The sequence below is a fragment of the Hypomesus transpacificus genome, chromosome 15, assembly GCF_021917145.1.
Source record: "Hypomesus transpacificus isolate Combined female chromosome 15, fHypTra1, whole genome shotgun sequence".
In the NCBI taxonomy this organism is placed as follows: domain Eukaryota; kingdom Metazoa; phylum Chordata; class Actinopteri; order Osmeriformes; family Osmeridae; genus Hypomesus; species Hypomesus transpacificus.
Window position 1 is genome coordinate 11,031,139 of NC_061074.1, and position 24,278 is coordinate 11,055,416.

At 47.0% G+C, this 24,278-nt stretch overlaps 1 protein-coding gene and 1 long non-coding RNA gene across 2 annotated transcripts in view; one reads left to right on the forward strand and one right to left on the reverse strand.

Annotated features, from left to right (window-relative positions):
- Positions 1–24,278, forward strand: part of kirrel3b (kirre like nephrin family adhesion molecule 3b) — a 48,810-nt gene that overhangs the window by 4,088 nt on the left and 20,444 nt on the right. The window contains 3 exon segments of the mRNA XM_047036588.1: positions 1,342–1,491; positions 12,148–12,305; positions 18,005–18,155. Coding sequence (XP_046892544.1) covers positions 1,342–1,491; positions 12,148–12,305; positions 18,005–18,155 — 459 coding nt within the window.
- The window catches only part of LOC124478335, a 39,177-nt gene continuing 27,214 nt past the window's right edge, over positions 12,316–24,278 (reverse strand). Inside the window, exon 3 of the long non-coding RNA XR_006957224.1 lies at positions 12,316–12,395. This is a non-coding gene — a long non-coding RNA (uncharacterized LOC124478335). The remainder of the gene's footprint in view (positions 12,396–24,278) is intronic.

The window sequence follows — 24,278 nt, forward strand, 5'->3', positions numbered from 1 at the left end:
GAGCCACCCGGAGTTCAGAGTTGAACTCTGGGAGCACACCGGTCTACTTTAGACAGAGTCAAGGACTTCAAATGCTTTTAGAGTTAGAGACTCAATTACCATTCTTTTGAGGTGAGAAAACAGTCTCCCATTTAAATCCGTCAAAGTAAAATATTTGCGTCAATCTTTGATGTGAACATGACTCATCGGTAAATGAGGCCAAATCGATACCTTCACCGGACGTTTGTTGGCCGAGTTCCAGCCGTGTTCCGTATTTTCTCGTTGCCCGACATTTGGGTGGTGAGAGAGGAAGTGGAAGAGTATCTCGTCAGAGAAGTTAGGTCTGGCAAAGCACATCATGGGATAGAGTAGTTTAAACCCACTAGTTCCAGTTCTGCTCTGTAGCCCTCCATTTGCAGTCTAACAGTATCTCTCATCAGTGATCAATTACAGTTGAACATTGGGAGGAGAAAGCAATCTCGCAGAGAAATACTGGAGCGTTTTTACAGTATTTCACGCAGAGAGCTTCTCATTTCAATCTGCATGCCTCCGATATTTCACATTTCTCAGATAATTAGAGCGGTGGAGTCTTCGGAGAGTTCAGAGCCTCGCATTGAGAACCGAGGAAACGTTCCATAAAACTTCCCAATCATCCAGTAGATGTCCCTTTCCCCTGTTTACTTTCCCCAATGGACGTGTGCACTCCTCGGCACACTTTCGATGCATAATCCGATAACCGTTAAAGGGAAGTATTTGCAAAGCAAAAGACTGTCAGCTGCGCCGTAAAACGGTCCGGTCTCTAGGACATACCTCTTTTTTTCCAGCTTTATTAAACCATAAATCTCTGCCACTGTGCCACCGAAGCACATCTCACTCTCCAGCTGATTCTGTTCTTTGCTGCAGTAAAAAAAAACATTAAAAAAAAGAAAGTTACATCAACAAAAAAAAAAAAACGCTATCTGCTCTCCTCGCCACAGAAAGCTCTTTAATTCCTCATCTCTGTACTGTCTGAAATTTGAGGCCTTTTAACGTCCTACATAGGACCACCTTTTATCCATACCATGGCAACATTTACTATATAAAATTCATAGATTCCTTTGTTTTGACTTGGGTGACACTCTTCATCCATCAGCCCAAAGGTTGTGTAGAAGCTATTAAAGAGTCAAGTAAACTAGTCTAGTTTCATACACTGCCAGTGGACAGACACAATTGTGCCTATAAAGGGCCTGTCATATTTGACCTTGAATTGAAACAGAGGGGTTTCCGGTGTTTTAAAGCACCATTTGTGGTTTGCTGTATTGACAGTGTTTAGGGTCCTCTACATATTCTCTAGATCCTGACAGGATGCTGGTTGTGTTGCAGGCTATCCTCGGTACACAGTGATAGGAGACCACAGCTCCGGGGAACACCATCTCCGTATTCAACGCGTGGAGCTGATGGACGATGCCGTCTTCGAGTGCCAGGCTATCCAGGCCGCCATGAGGTCACGTCCTGCCCGCCTCACCGTGCTGGGTGAGTCTGGATCCTTCTGACGCACATGCACGCACGTCCACAATTCCACGCACACACTCACACAAACACGCTTTGTTACACTTAGACACTACAACATCAACATCCCTATCACAGTAAGGAATCGCAAAACTTTTCTTCCCCCCGCCAGTCCTCTAATGTCCCCACTTTAATTTCCTGCTCCACATCCAGCCGCCATCGTTATTATTAAGCTTGAGAGGTTACTGGTTCTTAATTAAACTTTATTGGGTTATCATTCAGATTGGCCAGTTCTGCCTCATTGGGCGACATTAGCACACCATCCCCATTTCCCTCTCCCTCCTCTCCTTCCAGTTCTGAGTGTCCTCTGCCTCCTCTGCCCCTCGGGTACTGGTGGACAGGCACGGGAGGGGGGGGGGAGGCGGAGAGCCCGAGTCCATGACCGAGGCAGAGAACAAGGGAGAGATGGGGATGAGGAGGGGGAGGGAAGGAGGTGGGATGGCAGGGCGGGGGGGGGGGGGGGGGGGGGGGGGGGGGGGGGGGGGGGGGGGGGGACGGCGCACGGTTCGCCTTTCGCCGTATCCTCGCCACGAGCGGCCGATCCGCCTTATCGATCTGTCGCTAATGAAAAGTGAAACTAAAGATCCGCATGGGGGAGGGAAGCGGCCGGAGGAATTGGAGGCTGCGGGGGGGGGAGGAGGGGGGGGGGGACGAGACAAATGGCGGCCCAGTGTCACTTCCTGAGCTATTACACCCCCCCCCCCCCCCCCCCCCCCCCCCCCCCCCCCCCGTGCTTCCTTCCGCAAAATGATATGAACGAATAATTACAAGTTCTTCAATGAGAGTCACAGGGCTTCTATGGAACGGCTGCATCGCGGCTCACTTCCTTGCCGTACCTCGGGCCGTTGACAAAGTTGATATACTTTCATAACGTGTGATCAAGGCATCAAGGAGTGGGAAGAGGCACTAATAATTTACAATGCATTTCCGCGACCCACTTCAATTTCAGAGGTCTATCTGAATTGGAGCTGATGAATTGAGGTCCCGATGGTAGATTAGCTCAGGGGGCTGAGATGCACAATTAGCGGCGGATTCCTTATCCTAGTTTAGCATGCTCCGGGAAACAGTTTCAAAGTTTTCTATCCTGCCCCTCCCTCTTCAAGCGCAGTCTCATTCCTAGTCAAGCACAGTTAGCTACTTAGCAGGAAGAGGTACCGTCTTTCCAAGACGCCCGATGAAATGAGTAATCATCAATAAGCAGCCAAGATCATTGGTTTTCTATTCCTCAATGGCTGTTTGAGGGGTGAACCAACTTATCATCCTCCCTCATGAGTTCCCACCAAAGGACGTTTGTTTAATCCCCTGCCTAGCCGCCCCGACTTCTGAACACATTGGGGCAAGGAGAGCCCCAGGCAGAATCGCATGCAAGGTAATGGAATAAATATATGGAACAAATATATGGAATAAATATATGCAAGGCCCCATGTCACGGCAAACTCAAAGCTGTCAATTACCCACCACTGGTGACTGAGTGGCTCCATGGGCATGTGAGATGAGGAGGATCCACGCGAGGGTGCTGCCTCTGCCTCTCTCTCACCTGACAGACGAATCAATCAACCAAAAAAACATCCGACCCTCCCACCAGCCACTAGTATGAATATACTGTGTGCATCTATGGGAATGCCTCGGTGCTTTCCCCAAACAACAGAATGGTTCATCAATGCCACTCGCCTTTCTCCTGTCTTCATGCCGCATTAGGCTGGGAAACGGTTTCCTTACGACTTTAATCCAGAGGCCCAAAATGTTCCGGATTTCGATACTGTCGTTTTCATAGGTAAGGGTGGGAAGAGGGGCGCTGAAATTCATAACATTGCTTTAAGTTTGTCCTTGAAATGTTTAACATACCCCCCCCGCCCTGAGGGAAAAATTGGAACTGCCATTAATATAAGTGTTTTAGCCAATAAAATTAAGTCTACAATAGCTATGTTTCTACTTTCAGATTATTAGGAATTCTTAGATGAATTGGAAGTGTCCTACAGTACTGCACAATGTTCGATTGAATTCGGTGCTGACGCCAGTACAGTAATATAGTAGGGAGGAAAAATCACCAGGGAGCAACATTTATAGCAACCAAGGATCAACTTGCCACAACACACACACCAAATTCTGGAGCAGACGGCCCCACTGAAAAGAATCCTTGAACTTTGAACCTTATCTGAGTACAGTCTTGGGATCCATTCTAACCTTTGGGGGCTAAGGGGTCTAAGGACTGCTGAATTAGGCATGAAGGTGTGAAGTGAGGGGTTATGGTCCAGGGTCCCCCTGAGGCTAATTATATATCCGCTGCTAGGCAGGCTAGCCATGAGCTGTCCATGAGCTTGCCTTGCTTTGGGACAAAAGGACTGAAGGGACACAAAGCCACTATATTAAGGTCTCTGGCCTTTTAAAAGCAAGCAAGACCAAATAATCATATTTTAGAAGCAGTTAACATTTACTGCACGTCCCCCCAAAAAAAGGAGATGAAAAAACCAATCTCAATGGAAAAATAAAGAAATTGTCATTAAAAAAAAAAAATATTCAGAGAGGCGTAGAGGAGAGGTGTGGATTTCGAGCCGATGCCTGATGTTGACTCTGTTGTTGACATTTGAAGTGAAAATTGACATTCCCTCTCCACATGTCTTCAAATGAACCCTCCCAGCCTTCTCCTTTCTTATCATTTACCAGCAGCTTTTCATCTCCCTCTCTCTGGTTGATCTTCCCAGCTCCTAGTAACCCCCCATTCGTTAATGTGAAGCCGTAGCCCTCACTCTAATGGACAAATCTGATACACTGTGTGATGAAAACGTCATTAAAGAGATGCAAAGTAATGCCACAAGGCCTAACAAATTCATAAGCACTTCCTGCTAATTGAAAAAAAAAAAAATGCTCATTAGAAAATATTTACTTTATGGAAGATTCTGAACCCTGGATTCAGTCCCCAGTATAATTTTTTATATGTTTTTCATTAGCTCGAGAGCTAATTAATAATTACTTTTGCACAGCTATTGAAACAGCCTTGTAATAGGATGAAAAGGCTGACTTCAACCCACATCACAGCATATCTGACAGTCCTCTAAATCTTGTTTGTCAGCTTAGCAGTAGTCCATAGGCTCTCAGATTACTTGATTATAATTATGATTGCACTGACAGACAAGACAAAACAAGCCTATCTTATTGGATAAACACATCCTGGTGTCCTTGGAGCAGCCAAAGACAAGCAAGGACTCCTCACTTTTCTTCTTCTTTTTTTTATACGTTTAATTAAAAAAAGTTTGAAGAAACCTTGCAAGTTCTTCTTCTTCTCCAGTCTAGTCTTGCTCAGTGTGAGGGCTCAACTGTACAGCTTCCTTTCGGAATTCTACAGGATGCAGGAAACCAAGTTTTATATCTTACAAGTCTCTGATTTGTTTGTGTCTCGCAGTCCCTTCTTTATATAGTGTGATGCTCACTTTTGGTCCTAAATCTCACTTTGTCTCCTGGATGGGGGATGATTGATTTTGGGCACCAAAAAAAGAATGTAGTCATTCAGTCGAGGTAAGGAGTAGTGGACTTTAAGCACACACTGGAGACAAAAAGGGATCTACCTTTCTTTGTGTCAAGAGTAGAAAGAAAAGTACCTCTATTGTTGTATTTTATTTGATGTGAAATTGAACATTGCTTATATGATTCTCAGTACAAACCATGGTCTTCTGGCGGGAAGCCCACACAATTAGACTGTCAAATCAGTTGTATTTTTTTTCTTTTTGTTTTGACAGTGAAGTCAGATGCATGGAAACAATCGAGATGTGCAGTGACTGTTTGGCTTTGTTCTGTTTGAGGACAATGTGTACAGTGGAGAAAGGAGTTTCCACGGAATTGAATTGACAGAAAAAAGTAAATACGATTGCAGCACCACTTCTCCGCTCCATCTCTATGGAGTCTATGGAAGTCTGTCTGTCTATGGAAGTGTGTGTGTGTGTGTCACGCTAGCTGCATCACATTCATTTAGTCATTGACTTCCATTGACTTTCACTTCATTGTTCCCACTAATTAATAGGGGTACTTTTTCATTCACACATCATTCTCCACCATTTCTCTTTTTCTCTCTTCCTCTCATACTTTTCCCGCCATCTGAATAGGGCTCCTACACTGTGCATGCCCCAAACTGGAAAAATATAAAAATGGGATTTTTTGTTAACACCTCATTTAGCAGTTCAGAGACCAAAAATCGCTTTTGTGCCTTCCGTGTATGCAGCCAATTTGTCTCTTACTCAAGTCAATTTGGGTGTAGCCAACCATCTCGACTGAAGTAGCGAAAGACGAGCTGTTTTTATCTCATGTAATGCAGTTAGAAATATGTCACTCACGCATCCATTACCCTCTGTCAACACTGCTAGGGAGTTCATTACTAGTCTATTTTGTTGATATAGGAGGCGGAATGAGAACGTTTGTGATAAAGACTGTGGATCGAGGAACAGCTGTATGCTAACAACTGGCAGATTGCAGGTTAGATTAGTGTTTTGTTTGTTTGAGTGTTTTAACAGGAGGGGATGGGACCATCACTTACTCACAGCTGTGTTTTGAAAGACTGTTATGATCTATCTGTCTTTTTTTGTCTTTTGTTGACATTAGCGTGCAAATTACTTCGGTGGCAAGTTGTTGCAAGAAAATGGTTGACAGAAAAAAACTAATCTGGAACAAAAGACTGATTGGCACAGGAACCAGCCTTTTTTCATGGTTAAAAGAGGAACACATTTGGATTGTGTAGATATATATATATATATATACTGTACCTACTATTTATACTGTATATGTATAGTACATAAACCTATATTTTAAAAGCCCTCTTTTTGGATTTCGCACAAATGGATGGGAACATCCACCCTTACACACACACACGCACAAACACACACACTCACACACGCACGCACACACGCACACACACGCGCAGACACAAAGTCTCCAGTTGCCGGGTGGTGAGAGGGAATGTCAGTGCCCTCCCAATCTGTGGAGAGCATCTTCTGGCGCTGCACATGGCTACGCTATGACGGCAGCAGCCTCGCATGGCTCTGACAGCTCTGGCATCTCCCCACTCCTCTTCCTCACCCCCCCCCCCCCCCTCCATCTCCGCACACTTCCCTATCACTCACACCTCTGAGGGTGGGCAGCGTACTGCCGTCAACCTGATAGGACTCCTCAACCGAATCTCGCCTGCGTCTTTTCTCCTCCCTGTTGTCTCTCCCTCGTGCTTGTACCGCCTCGTTCCATCTTTTTTTCGGAGACGGGGCGAGATATCAGACAGGCACAAATCTGTTCAAATGAAGTTGTGTGTTTGTTTGTGTGCACATGTGTGTTGCTAGCATGCAAGGAGCTGTGTGTGTGTATGTGTGTGTCAGCTCCGGAATCTTCCAGCCTCCAAACAGGTGTCTGGTGACAGTGTTTGAAGGGGGCCTGTGGTTTTGGGCCAGTGACCCGCGTGTGTCGGTTGTCTCGCACGTACGCTGGAAACATCTCTCTCTCTCGCCGATGTGGATTTCTTTTCCGAGTGTTTCCGGATCGATCCATCACCAGCCCTGCAAGACATCGCATTCCGGGCGGCAGGCGCGAGCGTTCCTCTGAAACAGACGGCCGTTCCAGGGCCTTCTTCGCTGTGCCAGACATATCAGCTGCCCCCCTCCTCCTCCTCTTCCTCCTCTGAGGGACGTCTCTCGTTCACTTACCTCCAAATTGCTTTTCCTCCATCACCCATCGATACACCTCTTTCACCCGCCTCACCCGCCCACGCACACACACACACCAAAACTCTCTGTACAAAGGCTGTTTTGGTGATGTAGAATTAGAGGCTGTTTGGAGAATGCTCATCAGCCAAAGTGAGTCTCTTAATAACTCACAGGTCCAGAGCCAAATTCACTACTGATAGATTGACGGAGACTTCCCCTCCTAATTACGATGCCAGGATCGAGCAATGGCGACTCAGTGGTGCTGGGGGTATTGAAATGTCTCGTGGGACAGATTCACACCCTAGGTTTATTCAGGCACCTCCTGTGGTTGACAGACTTACCGCCCAGTACCTCTGGGTTAATTACAAATCCATATGGCTCAGTGTCATTTATAGATAACTTTGATTATGCACTAAAAGTAAATGATCTCACTGAAAACCAATCCCACTGACCTGGCCCTTTCTCTGTCCCTAGAGCTTGTCCTGTTTTTTGGGGGGGTAAACTATGTCTGGGAGTAGACGGGCGAAACATGCAGGTCTATCTGCTGTAGGGATGCAGGTGTTGGTAATTCCATTGAACCACACGGTTCCTCATCATGAACTGTGGCATCTCTTCGTGGAGGTGGAAGGGAGAGCTCATGTAAGTTGTGACAGAGGGACAGAGGGGTTCCTCCCCTCTTCGACACTCACCCAAAGTGGCGCTCGTGGCTTCGATATGTGAAATGAACTGACATTCCCGAGATGGCTCGAATGAGAAGGGGGGGGGGGGGGGGGGGGGGGGGGGGGGGCAATAGAACGGCGTGACCTCAGCCACTACATCTAGGTGAGGAAAAGTCAAGAAGAAAACTTGGAGGCCTGGATGGAATACCTCTCCGGGGAGCAGTTTCGTCTGCTGGTGGTTTGATGGTTCTGTGGGTTTAGATGTGAGGATTTTGTGTGTGTGTGTGTGTGTGTGTATGTGTGTATGTGTGTGTCTGCTTCAGTGTGAGTGCCACACTGTGAGACTGTGGCACTCCGTGTGAATCTGTTTGTCAGTGTTCGAATGAGTACGTGTGCGTGCGGGAACCCCAAAAAAAGGATCACTTTATCCCCTTAAGTGGAGTAGGAGGAGGAGGAACTGCCAGCTCTGTAATTAAAGAGGAGCGATCAATCGGAGACATTCACCGGACAACTCGGGAGAAATCCATAGCGTGGCCGCAGTAAAGCGCTAATTTGGAACCATTAGGGCCTGCCGAGTTTGCAAACAGGCCTGTAATGATGACGGCTGGCGGAGTTTGGAGGCCTGTCCTTTGTGTCGTTGTCAGACGGCCCTGCCACAAGGACAGAGTTTCGTATGGAGATGGTTTCACAAGGCCAGGGCTGGGGAGAAGAGGGAGGGGAGGGCGCTAAAATGACTCTCTCCCGATTATACTGTTCTTTCTGCCACTATTCAGGCACATTACCAAGTGGACGAACACAACTATCGTTCCACAGCATTGCTGATAGGACTACTGAGCGAATTGATCTGAATGGAGTCACCCTTTTGAGGAGTCGCTCACGCGCTTACGTATGAGGAGCGTGGTTCTTTTTACATTTGCATTTACATTTATTCATTTAGCAGACGCTTTTATCCAAAGTGACTTCCAAGAGAGAGCTTTACAAGTGCATAGGTCATTGATAATAACAACAAGATAGCCCCAAAGCATTGCGGGTAGCCAAAAACAAGAAGCATACATTGTGAACAACCAAAAAAATAAGTGCTAAAGGGAAGAAACCATAAGAGCATGTAGTTCAGCAAGTTACAATTAAACAACATTAATCTCTAAGTGCAAGTGTACCTGTAGGAAAGCAATACAAATAGGATTAACTAAAATAGAATACAACAGTTTAAATCAGCTACCACTAACCAACAAGAGCAACAGTCTAAGCAAGAGTCATTGTGATCCTTGAGGAAACAAGCATTGGTTTCAGCAAACCCAATGCTAGTTTTCTCGTTTGTTTTCGGATGAGGGTTGACTAGTCGAGATTGACCCCGCGTCCCTGGGACTCCGAATGCAATCCCGAGGAGGTCAGATTATGAGCAGGCTACCTCTGCCATTCACTTAGCAGGGAGATGACATCCGTGCTACCCCCGCGTCATCCCTGTGACAGCCGTCACACACGTGGAAGGAAATGAAGAGCAGGGCTGCGTTCAGAGGCAGCCGAGCGTTCCTCTCCCTCTCTTGTTTGTCTCCTCGCCATCTACACTTGATGCACGAGCAGCCGTCTTCCTCAGTACACCACCTGAAAGCAAAACAACATTTGGCGAAGCGCTGCTGAGAAAGCTCAGAGCACGGATGTTTGAACGGTGGCACAAACGCAGGCCCCGTCTCAGACAAAGAAACTTGTGGGTGATTCGAGGGTCGAGAGCCAGTTGTTTTTTAAAAGCAAGACTCAAAAGCTCCAGTCGTGAATCATGGGGACAATTCGTTTGTGACATCACAGTCCTTTCAGCCCACATCTGGGAGCCTAGTTGTATTTTCAAGCAGTCATGCTACGCTGCTTTCCTGAATAACAAAGGTTTCAAAGGTTTCTCTTGTTGAAACGTGTGGTGGCATACAATTCCAGGCTGGCTAAAACGCCTCCTGCCCTATATTGAATATGCATGTCTCTGCTGTCGTCTGTCACAGACTCTTTGAGAGACAGCCTAACTGGATAGTTTTTCCATTCAATTTGCCCCATCAGACTATAGGAGCTTCACACAACTCACATTCCTGACAATTAATTAATGTTTCAGCCGCACTGAGTGAGCACTGACAGCAAGCCAATAACGTTTGGGTCTCGAGAATCAACTGTCATCGCTCCATCACTCCTCCTGACATTCTGTTCATTTTTGCATTCGTTATTAAAGCAAGAGGGTGTTGATGGGCCAACTTGCATGTTAGGCCATGCGTCTGTGCTTCCCAGAATACTTGTGAACATAATCTTACACTTTGTACTTGCATACATGGTCACCACAAGGTGATATGATCAAGAGATATGATTTTGTACCCTATCTCTTGCATTCACTTGCCGACATCAGCAAAAAAGGCTCAGCATTTCACCTTGGAATGCTGACCCAGAGGCACTTGTTCTGCTCCTCCTTTTGCATTTTAATGAAGCCGCGGTAAAAAAAAAAAAAGGGTGATTTAGATCAACAGAACCGTATTTCACTCTACAAGGCTATTCTGAGAGATCCCACAAGAGATGAGGGTGCAAAGTGTTTGTTGGGTTGCGGGATGTGTCGACGAGCCTCCCGTTGGAACGTAAAGCGTTCAGCTCGGGCTCAACTGGGCCTGGTTCTTTTCTCAGAGTGAATTAGCCAAGTGTTGGCTTTTTGGTTTCTTTTTTTTGTCAACACTTTCCAAAGCTCCCCTGCTGTACCATATCACACTTTGTCACACTGTGACACCCGTATCGGAGCCCCCGGTTTTTAATTGGCCGTCCCTGGTAGAGAGGTCGTGGCATCAGCGCAGACTGGGGACGGCTCGGTTATATTTAGACCGCAGTTTTCCCTCTTGTAATGCAATGGGAAAAATGCAGTAAAAGATGAAAGACCATTTCCACTTCCTGTGTGGGAAATCAACACTTTTCTATCTGAGATGTTTTGATGCAAAGACTCCATCGATGTTTCAGAGAATGACTCGGGCACTTGGTTTGTGCAAATATACAGTTGCAAACCTACATTTCCTTGGTCAGGGATATTTTCTGAGGAAAGGCCAAAACTTACAAATACTGGACCTTTGTCAGTAATTGATTATTTATTGAAACCCAATCAAGTACATTACTTCATCACAACCGACTTCATTTTGTATTGAAAGCCAACCAGTGGGTCATTGGGTTGAAAGAAGAAAATCGTCCCTATCCAATTTCCCATAGTTAAACTGTCCCTGTTCAGCCTAATTCAATCTCTGCTGCAACTACTACGAGGTACACATTTTCATCTATCTAGACCTTTCTCCTAACAACCATGAATAATACAGTATTCCAGGGTCACCTGCGTTATTCGTACACCCAAGTCTAGGCATAACCCCCCCCCCCCCCCCACATACACACACAAACACTCACATAAATACACGCACGCACACACTCACAGGCAAATATGCCAGCTGTCGACAGCCTTTGATTTAATCTTGCCCCAGTTCTGCACTATACGGAGTGTGGAGGCCAATCAATAATTCACTGGAGTTTGAATAAAAACAGGGTGATCAGTGGAAGGGTAAAAGAGAGAAAAGAGAGAGTGTAATCAGTACCATTCAGGCCCTGCGTGCCACCATCTTCAGATGTTGCCTTTTTATCGATCTCATGCTCTCATCCCTCTGTTCTCCCACTCTCTATCTGTCAATTGGGAGACAATTGCCTTTCTGACGAAGGCAAATCTCAGTTCACAGATTCAGTGACGTCAGTTGCGTTCGTTGATGTGCCCTTAACAGTCAAATTCACACCTAGTGTCAATGACTGTAACAGAGTGCACGTTACAGCATGATTCTGTCCTTCATTTTCAGTCCACACAATATACTGACATGGTCTAGTATACGAGATCAGATGCTGCCAGAGACGTCATCGGTATTTTGAATCTGTTAAGATGGTTCAAATTCACACAGAGAGAGGAAGGTGCTTGGAGTCCTCCAAGAACGTTTTGTTGTTTTGTTGTATGTTTTGGGAGACACATCATAAACCGTTTGAAGAAAAAACGGTTTAGCCAATTCACCTCAAGGGTGCGGTCTCAAACTCTACCAACCCACAGCAGCACAACACCCTTCCAAATAAATAAACAGACCTGGTCACATTCAATATTCCTATTTCCTTTTCCTTTCAACTACATGAATAAAGTACTTATCTCAAATGCCCAGCACATACACGAAACAAACTACCCTGAAACCTCTTTCCCCACTCCAACACGGCGAACGCAGACATCATCACCCATAATCCCTTTCTCTCTGCAGTTCCACCTGAGGACCCAGTCATCAGCGGTGGTCCCGTGGTGAGCCTGAGGGCTGGAGACCCGCTGAACCTCACCTGCCACGCCGACAACGCCAAGCCTGCCGCCTCCATCATCTGGATCCGTAACGGAGAGGTCCTGAATGGAGCCATGTACTCCAAGGTAAGCAGTGAGGCGGGTGTCACACTGGTGGGCGAAGGAAGGCATTGGTTCCAGTCAGTCCAGCGCAGTTCACACCAAGAATGAGGGGCACTGTAAAAAGCCAGAAAGAAAGTTTAAGCGACGTTTTGAACAAGTTTATATGAAACGAAATATGGCTCATAAAGTTGCACAAAAAAAGTACAAATAGTTTTGGAGCCGTAATTTAGAGAAAAATATAGTCGTAATCCAGGCTCCGATGTAAGAGTCATCCTTTGATCCCCACATTATTCCAAATCTCAATGATCATGTATTGATCAGTTACAAGTTTGTTTATGAACCATTGTTAATTGATAATACATAGGTCATTGCCATGTTGACTTATACAGCCTCCGATTTCCTCCCTCCAAAATTGAAGCAGCAGGCATACAACTACACCAGCTAATTTCCCAAGACATGTTTACAGGGTCAGTGTCACATTGTTTGTTTCCTAAATCCTACTCTCGAAGTTTTGCGGTGAACAGCCATGTTAACTATGTGTACGTATGATCCATCTGCGAAGAGAGACGCCTCGACCATCTGTCAGCATTTGGTTTAGCATTCACGCTTGGCTTTGATTGCCATGAGGATCATCTTCTCCGAGACTTCAGGAAAGATGTTTGTCCTCATCACCCGGCAAACACATCAACTCAAACAAGCAGATGGTGCTGGGATGAGAATGTCTGGTGGGCGTCCCAGAACATCTCCGACGCCCTTACCTCCCTGTCTCCTCTTCTGACGCCATGCCTCTGTCTACCCGGCTTTCAGACGCCGCCGAGGGAACCGCCCGGCAGTTTTGCTTGAGGGAGCTGTCGCCGCACCTCACCGCGGTTAATTGAGCTAGCGTCGTATGCTAACCTCGGCCAAGCCCGTCCGCCCAGCCGTTTATGCAGCCACTCATAGGCCAGCCCGGGTCCTCATCAGCTGGGCACACTGCCATCTGACCCAGAGGGGCACTTCAGTGGGACTGCTACCCCCCCCCCCCCCCCCACTCCCCCCCCCCCCCCCCCCCCCAACCCCTAACACCGCCACCCTGCTAATCATGTAATCAACACTGCCACGTGCTATTTCCATACAAACGAGAGGAGCGAAGCGGCATAGTCACTCTGAGGCCCCTCTCCACTGTCTCATTCCATTATCGGCTTTTTTTTTCTTTCTTCCTTTCCTTTTTTCCTTTCAAAGAGCGGATAAATGCCATTGATTGGGCAGGGATACGGCACGAGGCCCATTTGAATAAAGCGATTGCCGGAGGTGCCGCGCCCGCTAATGGAAGGCGGAGAGCACGCTTCCTGCCTCGGCTTCCTCTGAGAGGAGCCGCGGAGGGGGACAGCCCGCGCCTCCCCCGGGTGACGGATGGGACGCAGCTACGATGAGCCACGTCGATCCCCCCCCCGCCCACACAAATTAATATCTCCATCAACGGCTATTAAAAAGCTATGGGTTCAATTAAAAGCGGTTGGCTTCGGTTCGGAACGATGGAGGTTTCCGGGAGGATAATCGCCAGGCCCGACCGACTGACGTAACCCCGCGGATGAAAGGGACAAATGTGAGAGCAGATGGGCTGGAGGAGGCTAGGAAGGAGGGACTCATGGCTTCTTCTTCTCCTCCGACACACTCCCAAGTAGGACTCTGACCTTCCTCAGTCCTGCACCCCAGGACGTCATCATTGATCCGTTATCTGCCGTTAACTTGTCATCGAGGCAGATGTGGCTAGGAAATCATTCTGAAGAGATCTGGGCCTGATGTGGTCTTACTCTATGAAAAACGACCGGGATGATCTGTCACAGCGGATGATGAACTGAGCGTGGCGGTGAAAAAGGCCTGACAAGTCGTAATATAATAAGACAGAGAAAGGGCTTAGTTGGGACAGTGCTGCATTCTGAATATGTGAATCCTCATTTCGATATGGGAACCGGGAGAGCTTGATAGACACTTCAGCGTTTTCAAAACATGTCTGCGCCCCCAATCACATTGCTCAGCTTCTCGTAGATCAGGCATCACAGACGAGGCTGTGCTGATGAGAATTACAGTAGAAAGGGTGTTCAGTGTCAGGATGAGGAAGAGCAAGAACAGGGGGATGATGGCTTCACTCCACTGATGTATTTATATGCACGACACAAAAAGAACTTTTGCTTATCGTTCCTCCCTCAACAGATAAGTTTTTCTTTTCCTCCCCCACAAACCTTCAAAGCAGTTGGTTTATCTGTGTCTATGTTTCATTATTTTCTTTTCAAACCTCTTCTCATCTTGGAAAACTTTTCTTTCATAATTAAAGAAATGTGTCTTAGAATAGTTATGCTCAGCAAGCAAAAGGAGGGAAAATTCCCACCAAGAAGAAGAAACTAATTAACTTCTGCGAGTATATCATACACGTGATATTTCCCCCGTCCTGGTGACAGGTAGAAATTCCCATCAAATCCATTTCTAATACAAATGTTCTCATCACTTCTATTGTATCCATCAGCTTTTACTTTATAGATTATTGTTTGGATGTTTGATTTTAGTTTAAACAATGGATTTGGAACTGATGTAGTGAAAAAGAAAGAAAAACTGTCCCAGCTGCAACCGACACAAGCACATCTCACAATTTCCTGAGATATTGTACCCTCTCTAGGTGTTTTTACTCTTTCAAGCAAATGAGTGTAGCTGGTTTTGTGAGGAAGAAATTAACTGCAGACCTAAGGTGACTGTCAGAAAGTGTAAACTAATTACATTCCTGAAATGAAGGAATTATCTTAATTTGAGGTGCTGGGCAGAGATAGGATAATCAAAGATGAACTTTTACTCTATAATCATAAAAATAATCCTTATTATTATTATTTGCTTTTGCACTATCATGTTGTACAAAGCTGCGCCAATTAACCAATGTATCTCAAGTTAATTTAACTTAATTATTAGAGTTTGAAACTGTGGTCTGGTGAAGTCTGCATTTTCAAAAGGCAATTTCACATTTGGTTATATCACAGGCAGGTTGAAATAACGGCAGCATATTCATGTCACTGAGATTATTAGTGGAGGAGTTGAGGACATGCCTGACATGACCTCTCACTGCCATGTTGACCTATTCAAGGCATCTGGATCACACACATATATTAGCAACTGGGGCTGTCTGTTTAAGTGTTCATTTTGAACCCGATCAGAACAGATGATTGGCAAATGGCTCTGGCTCAAATCAGAATCAGAAAGGGATTTATTCGCCATGAAAGTTTGCACAGACAAGGAGTTTGCTTTGGCAGGAAGGTGGATACAATAAACATATAGGAATCTTAAATTTAGATATATGGTCTAACTATACTAAGGATACATAAACTAGCAATACTAAGTGGAATACAATTAATATAAATCACACAATAAAATTAAATATAAGTTGCTATAAAATAAAATATAAGTTGCCAATTTACAGTATAAAATACAATATAAAATACAAATATTACACAAATTGTGAAGTAGTGCAAATGCAATTGTTTTAAGACATGAAGTCATTAAAGTCGGTGTGAACTCTTGGCCTTGTTGAGGAGGCCTACAGCGGAAGGGAAGAAACTGGCGTGAGGTTTTGGTCCTGATGGACCGCAGCCTTCTGCCGGAGGGGAGTAGCTGAAACAGGGAGTGTCCAGGGTGGGAGGAGTCGGCCACAATCTTCTTCGCTTGCCTCAGGGTCCTCGAGGTGGCAGGTCCTCGAGGGAAGGCAGATTGCAGCCAATCACCTTCTCCGTCACTGTTGTCACTGTATCTGAAAATAAACTGCAGTTTTGCAAAATACAAAGGAATTGTAAGCATCATTGTTATTCTTTGTTGCCCACTCAAGATCACAATGCGTCTTTTACATAAAGCCTTAATTTCCATTGTGTAACTACTGTATAAAAAACGTATATCTGGCCATCCCTTCTTGAATAGCTGGACTCTCACTTTCTTTTTCCAATTTCTCTCACACCATAGGTAAGGTATTCTCCTAGCATGCTCCAGGCAGTTATATCAGAAATTATCAATTTGCAATTCAGGCAATTTGAAGACGGGCTTCACGGCTGGCTGTTGAGATCCATGCTGCAGCCTTTTCAAGATTAATGACTTCAGACAGGTCGGTGCTATGAGAGAAACAATCCTGATTGTGTCAGAAAGGATATTAAACTGACATATCCTTCTACTGACAGCTAATACTTTGTGCTTTAGTGATGGGCCAGGCTTCCATGCTAGTCTCAATCACACCACCACACAGGTCTCACAGTTCATGCAAATGCAAATAAATGAATTTTGGGTCAATGTTATCTTTCATAATCCCTTTGATTCAGTAGTGTAATGGTTGCTTTAGTATCATCCATATATGCAGACAGTGTAGCACTATACATGCTAATTCACACAGTGCAGAACTGTTATTAAAATTACTATCAGATGAAGTGAGATATACGTAGTTTTTTTCCGACTGGCTATCGAATATTGGAAGTAGAGATGTACAATTAAAAGAAAATGCATGTTCCTTTTGGTTGGAACTTCTGTGCTCTCTGGAGAACATAAAGGCAAGTTTCCTGACACATTGATAATGTTTTGCATTCAGCATTGGGTACATTTAGGCGAGACGGAGATTTCATTACAATTGAAGAACTTCCATGAAAAGAGAGAAATGAGGAGGTAATTACAGCTATTATTGAGTACACCATCAATAGCTGGGATTGTGGCATGGCTAATTATGAATATGTAGCGATAATTTGAGCTCAAGTGTATATCATTGTCACCTTCCGTGAACTTGCTGGGTTGATTATAATACGGGGTTATGTGGAGAGCTGGTGTCAGAGGGCATTTCTGATGTCTCAACCCACAAAAGTCATAACCCTGAGTGGAAAAGTGGACAAAATATCCTGGAGAAGATTCAAAAGCTCTCTTTCCAACATTTGTTTCTTAAATATCTACACTTCATTATGTAGTGCTTAAGAGTTCTTTATTTCCAATTGCATTATTCAAAAGGAAAAGGCTCTGGCTGAAAGGCAGGTATTACCGATTATTGTGTGCTAGATTCAACATCCTATATCCTCCCATCCTCATGCAAAGGAACATTTTAAATCAGCATAACAAAATCGCAGACAAGTGCACTGTAAATGTTAGTACAGTAAATCAATGTATTTTCGGAAACAGGTAGAACTCTGAGGTAAAAAAAGAAACAATATTCACGGAGAGTAGCTTGATATTCTGTCGGCAGACGCGATGCTTGACTTTGTGGTTGGTCACACAGTGCTCCTTGCTCTGAACATGTGTAATGGTGGAGGGTGACGGCGCTAGCATGGCACGCTGGTTAGCAGGGATTCCCAGAATCCCCCTCAGAAGCAGCGGAACGGGCGGAACGGGCGCCACGGCGCGCTCCCAGAGGGCACACCCACAACGTCTGAAGACGTTTGTGCAGCGCCGAGGACGAGTGCTGAAAAGAAGATTGATTTCCTTTGTGGCGTATGACACTCTAGTCACACAAACAAGGATTTTTGGGGGGTGTCAGGTCAATCGGCCATGCAGCCAGACATACGGGCGGCTGGAGTGTCTCAGGTTTTCATATGTCTGCAGTGTCTCCCATCCACCTGAACGTCTGCTCCTGAAGTTCATGTCGTCGGTTCATTTCAGAGTGTCGTGATATTCGCTGACATGTGGGTGGCCTTTGTGACACCCCAGTAGTTCATACCCTGTGTGTGTGTGTGTGGTTCCAGACTTTGCTTCGAGACGGGAGGCGGGAGAGCACAGTGAGCACCCTCTACCTGTCTGCCTCCAACATCGAGACCGGACAGCAGATCGTCTGCAAGGCCTCCAACAAGGCGGTCCCTAACGGCAAGGAGACAAGCGTCACCATTGACATCCAACGTAAGTGAGCCTCGGACACTGTCCATGTTGTGGCTCTTGTGGCTTTTACAACAGTGTTGTATCACCAGTGTTATCTGATGATCTGATGATAAGATGATTTTGTGCGTTAAAGTTATGCTGGTTAACATGTGGAGCATGTTGTCTCCGAAGTTGTGACTCGATTCATTTTAAGGTCTGGCAGATATTTATAATTGGTTTCCATTTTGGTTAAAAAAAACATTGTGTGAGACATCACGTTTAGGCTCTGGTAATGAAACATCACCTTGCCCCGTCGATCTCAAAGGAATGGGATTTTCTTTTTGGTCCGCCTACCTCGTTCTGCGGTATTGTGCACATCTCCCACCCCAGCTCTTTTATTTCTTCTCTTCTGCCATCAATCTTTTTGATGAGCGCATGCACAATTCCCCACCTCAAATAGGGAAAGTAAGCCCAGCGTGTAAAACACATCTAGCCTCAATTGTCAGGGAATCTTTTTCGATCGAGAACGGTTCACACTAACAGCGGGCTTGAGAACCAAGAGATTTCGCATCACTTACAGCCCATTCACTTCCATTAAGTATGACTAATAAAGCAGAAAATGCTATTTAGAGATCCATAGGGAGTGACGGCACAATTCTTTTATCATGCACGCCACGAGTGGTGTCCTCCAGTACCGTGAGAGCGCGCTGACAGCCGGCGTGTTGCGGAAAAAAAGAAATTAAAAAACGACGAGCAGTTGTTGGTGTTTGCCATCGTTGCGGTTTAGCACCGTTCTTTTTGTCATGCAAAGCAACGGGGAAGAGCGCCAACGTCATGCCGATGGGTGCAAAGTGATTTTGTGTCACTGAGCATAACGAAGAGCTTTGTGACCGTGGCAGAGACTGGGCCTTTTTCCTCTCCACACTCCTGTTCTGACTTCCGGGGGTGTGACGTAAGCCAAAACGCGGCCGGGGGGGTGGGGTAGGGGGCGGGGGGAGTCATCCTTCATATACAAAATCATCCAAATTTCCAGGTACAACTTTAGGGACGCAGCGAACGGAAACGTGTGTCGAACCAAAGAAACCCCGCCAGTAGCAAAACCTTCAACGTTTACGTCCCACGCGACATCTTGACAGAACCCGTCCACTCCTTCCCGCCTCCTGCCAATGGCCGTCCCTGCCCGACAGACGGGGAGCGTGGCTTTTTCCCTCCCAGCCCTCATCCCCCACTGACATCCACACTCTCATTAAACTGGAGCCCAAATGAAACCTACACGTACTGTACTGTCATTGAACTTTGATTCATTTGCACTGGGTATCAATTTGATGACTCCCGATGCTGACTGATTTGATTATGAGTTTCCTGCCTCGGCAAAAGGATATGAAACACCCTCTTATGCGCCGTTGACGTGAACATCCGTCCGAGGGACCAAAATAGGGTGTACGCACAGTGCTTTAAACTTAGCAGGTGGATAATGTGGATTCAAGTGCTCGGTAGAGCGAGTCCAATCTAATTTCACGGCGTGGGTACGTCATTTGGAGCCCCACAGCCCGGTGAACACGTACACTCCAGAAGACGGAAGAGGTTTGCTGTGGAGGAAGTGTACCGCAAAACCAGGTTGGTCTTGTTTCCCGTTGTTACAAGCAAAGCAGGTGTTGGATGAATAAATGATGGAGCAGGATAGGTCGGCGTGGTCGTCGAGTGCCCATCCCCCTACCCCCCCCCCCCCCCCCACCCCCACACATACAAGGCACAAGGGGCACTGTGCTGGACAGGGGGCAGTACATATTGATGAGAGACAGCTGTCGGACCGCAGAGCAGGAAGGCAAGCTCACAGAAGGGGAATAGTGGAGAGTAAACCAGAGGTGGCCTCGCTGCTCAAAGGGAAACACAAACACAGTCATGTAGACACACAAACACACACACCAGTGAAACGCCATTGCACACAGATATGTGGATGCCCTCATGCACATGCACACACTTTGCCATGAATTAACCATGCTACCGGCTCAATATTTTGCCTGAGGAAATAGATGCTCAACATGTTTTGATTTTCACCCTGTGTTTTTTTTCTTCTCTTTTTTTGGCTCTTAGCATCCACTCCCCTGTTATCCTAGTGTGCTAGCCAGTGCATGGCTAAGCGTTTAAGAGGATACTCTGCATGACCATGTTTCCATTCAACCCTTCTGAGGCATCTTAAACCCAAGCCCAATACTCAGTTGGGCCCTACACAACGTTCAGGCATGAATGGGCATCATAATAGTGCAGTGGGCCAGAGCTAACCCCTATAGACCTAGGATAGAAAAGCCTTGAACAACCGACATTACAGCCATTTGTGTTAGCCATGTAGAGTACTAAGACAAAATCAATTCCCTCAGCCTTGGATATGCTCTGCCTCATGTGCTATGCGGTGTACTGGCTTCTTCAAGACACTGTAACAAAAGAGAGATCGATTGTAGTCCCAGGTGAATGGAGGCTGTTAGTCTGATTTACACTGCCTAGAACAGTGGAAGTGGTCAGTGTTTGAGGGTGGGGTGCGCGCTGTTGCACCTACCGAGCTGGCTTTCCCAGAAAGCAATTCAAATGTTCTCCATGTGGATATTTCAACTTTTTTTTTTTTATAGCAGCCTCTTTTTATTCAAAGTTGACTAATGGAAGGTTTGGTTCAATGGGATAATGTCAGCTGCAACTAAAGTAATTAAAAGTCTCTTAGCCCTAATGCCGACTTGGATCATTTTTATTCCAGTCACCTTTCAGCTCTGTAACCTTTTCTTCTTTCTGCCTTGAAGCACCATAAATGAGAGAAATCTAAACATTACCAAAACACATTACTTCACAGCTTAGACCAGTGTCAAATCCAATACATTTCACCAACAGATTTCCCTTTATCATCACTTTAATGCTCACCAATTACATACCACTCAGCATTTTTTTTGCCCCACACAAGTTCATAGGGAGTTATCGGACACGAGGGATAAGTAAATTAGCATCTAAATACAGCACTTCTCAGTGTTGCCAAATGAGATGAGGTTTAAAGCAAGCAGGGGGAAGGGGCGGAGGCCCAGAAGAAAGATTGCTGACTTCAGTTGTCCAAACGAGTCTATTAGTTTCGGTGTAATCATGTGATAGAGCTACCCTTTAATGCCGTGACTTCCGGCAGGACTCGCGCAGAGCACTTTTCCCACGCAAGGAAATCATCCGTTTCGGCTTTAGTTTCAATAGGTTGCGAGCAGAGACTGAGGACAGACCCTGTCTGTGCGCTAGATAAACCCCCTCAGCCCAGCGGTCTGTCTCCAGAACGCTGTGGCGACGACGTCCAGACGTCCCGGCTCCTCCCCCCCACACACAGGTGAGAGGGAGGAAAGGCGCGTCTCCACCGCAAACGAGCAGCCGATGACGGCCGCCCGGACCAACCAACGCCGTTTGTTGAGACTCATTAGCACCGAGGATGCAGATGTGGGCAGGAGGAGGACTTGTTTTGGTGTTGTCCGTTTTTTTCGTCTTCTTCCCCCTCCATGGCTTCATTCTCCTTTTGCCTAATCAAGCGGATAATGGCAAGATAATCGGGGGGGGGGGGGGGGGGTGGATAGAAAGAAGGAAGAAAAACATGGGCTTGGAATTAGCTGCGGCCCCTAAGTTCAAGTGTGCCGGGGACTGAGGTGTAATTATGTTATGATAAAGAATCATCATTTACCCGTTGTGTCTTCCTGTGTGCAAATATGACATTGTTTACCTGCCGGTTCTACGCGAAAGTAAACGAATGTACACCCACGAGGGCACGTCACATGTCTTGTACAACATGGTATACCTCTGAGAGTGTCCCACGTCCTGAACCTGCAACTGATTCTTATCACCCCCAAACCCCACACCTCCCAAAATGGGAACCGACAGTCTTGATGATTAAAACATCTGCCTGCTTTCTCTCAGTAAACAAATCATCACTGAGGCTTTGTATCTTAATCAAGGCACAAAGCCATGATTTGGCCGTGGGCTGGCTCCTTATGAGCCAGCCTGGAGTTCTACTCGGAGCATTCTCGAAAAAACTGCATTGGCGCATATTGCCAGGGTAACGCCGCAACTCCACCATTGAAGCAAGCAGTCTCCCCATCCCTCAGAAGTGACAGGGCTCTGGAAGGCTGGTTCTGGAGGAGAACAGCTGTCCACAGTGACCCAGAGAGACTGGAAATTGAGCTTTAAGAAAGGGAGGAAAGCAATTTACGCTGGCACCATCTCCAGGAAACAGAGAGAAGTTGGCTGATTGTTCCAAAAACGCCATCTGCTCCTTACTTTGAACTTATGATCAAAAGCTGTCAGCCGACCACTCTCTTTCCACCTTTTTTTCCCTCCTTCCCTCCTTCCTTCCCTCCCTCCCTCTCTCCCTCTCTCTCTCTCTCTTGCCCCCCTTCCATCTACTCCGTGGTTGTGGCGACACGTCGCTTGGTTATCATCATCCTGGCTCCTCAGAGCTCACCTCACCGGCCCTCCCCGATCGGTTTACTGATGAAACCGAGGCATTAGCGGCCTTGCATATTGATGGCCCGTCGCGTGAATCCTCAAACGAGCACGCTGTGCCTCTCATGCATGAATGCATCAAAGTCACGAAACAGACTCCTTTATTAAGTGGCTGTCTTCCAGAACGAGAGGGGTCAGGGTTCGTCTACGTGACACTCGAAGATCCGCCCTCGGGGTACCTCCCGTTGGGCTTATTTTTTATCTTTTTTTTTGGGGGGGGGGGGGGGCAGCCGTCACTCGCCAAGGGCCCCAGGAGAAGGATGAGGGGGAATGGGGGGGGGGTTGTTAGAGTGCCAAGTCACTCGCTTCATTCACACAACAGAAGCGGCATGGCAGAACGCCACAAGTTTCCCTAAGTGATACCCCGAGAACTTCTGTCATCCGAGGCTGAGTGACTTGAACTCCCAGGTCTGGCCTGTCATCGATCCGACCGCAGTCTACACGCCCCTCTGGACGTCCTCACATCTCACAGGCCGGGCCCGAGACGCGTTCCAAAGTGGCGCGTCCGTGCTGACTGGAAGCATCCCGTTGGCCGTTAGCGGGTCTGTGTGCACTCCACAGAGCTGCGGTCTCCTGCTATCAGCGCTGCCTTCACAGTCTGCAGTCTCCCTCTCCGCAGCTCCCTCCTGCCCACCTCTTTGTCAGCCCAATTAGCCACCACCGGTGCAAACACACCTAACCTGCTGATAGAACCGCTGCTCCGAGCTCAGCCTGGTGTCTTCCAGGTTTGCCGCCCGTGCCTTCGCTCGTTTCCTCGGCCCGGAGGGACCCCGGCGTCCCCAGGTGGAGCTCGTGTGTTTTGAGAGTAGGGAGGGTGAGTGGGCAGTGTCCCCAGAAAAGCAGAGCTGCGGGGCAGGCTTTCAGGAAGGCAGACGGGGGGTGGGGGGGAGCGTGGCACCTGGACCAGCCTCCCTCTGGGGCTCGGTGGCAGCTGAGCTTAGGCAGAGCAGCTGCACACCCACAGGGCAAACAGCAGCCCTCCTCCTCCTCCTCACTCACTCACATGCGCGCGCGCGCGCACAGTCTTTGTGATCGCACACATATGCAAACACTTGTATACAGGCACACACAGACACACACGGACACACACATCTACTCACTCCAGCAGTGTGTTGAGTGCTCTGTGGCCCTCCCCCCCCACCCCCCCCTAGCGCCGCGCACACTTCTCCCTGCGCATGCAGGCAGGCCTCTGGATGTCACATTAGCGTAATTGGGCGCAGAGCACATGGAGAAAGGGCCGCCTCCAAATGGATGTTGGGATGCCCCCACCTGCATCCCATCCGCCCTCCAGAGATCCCACTCGTCTCTCCACCTCACCTCGTTCTGCAGAGGTAATGGGCCGACTGCTCTCCAAATGGCACACGCTACGGGGGGGGGACGGGGAAAAAGACCCCCCAAAACAAAAATAAAGTCCAAACACAAGCGTAGAGCCGAAGTTTGGATCTGCTTGGAAGACAGTGGAGGCATTTGTGATCCGGAGCTATAAATGATTCCGTTGAGAAGGGAAACTTCAGAATAAACATCTGTGTCTGGGTTAGACCAGACTGACCAGCAGATTCATCTATGTTCCATCACAACCTCAACGTTCATACTGGCTCCTCTCCACAAGGACATGCACTGGATGATTCATTCGCTCATTACTTTTGGATCGAT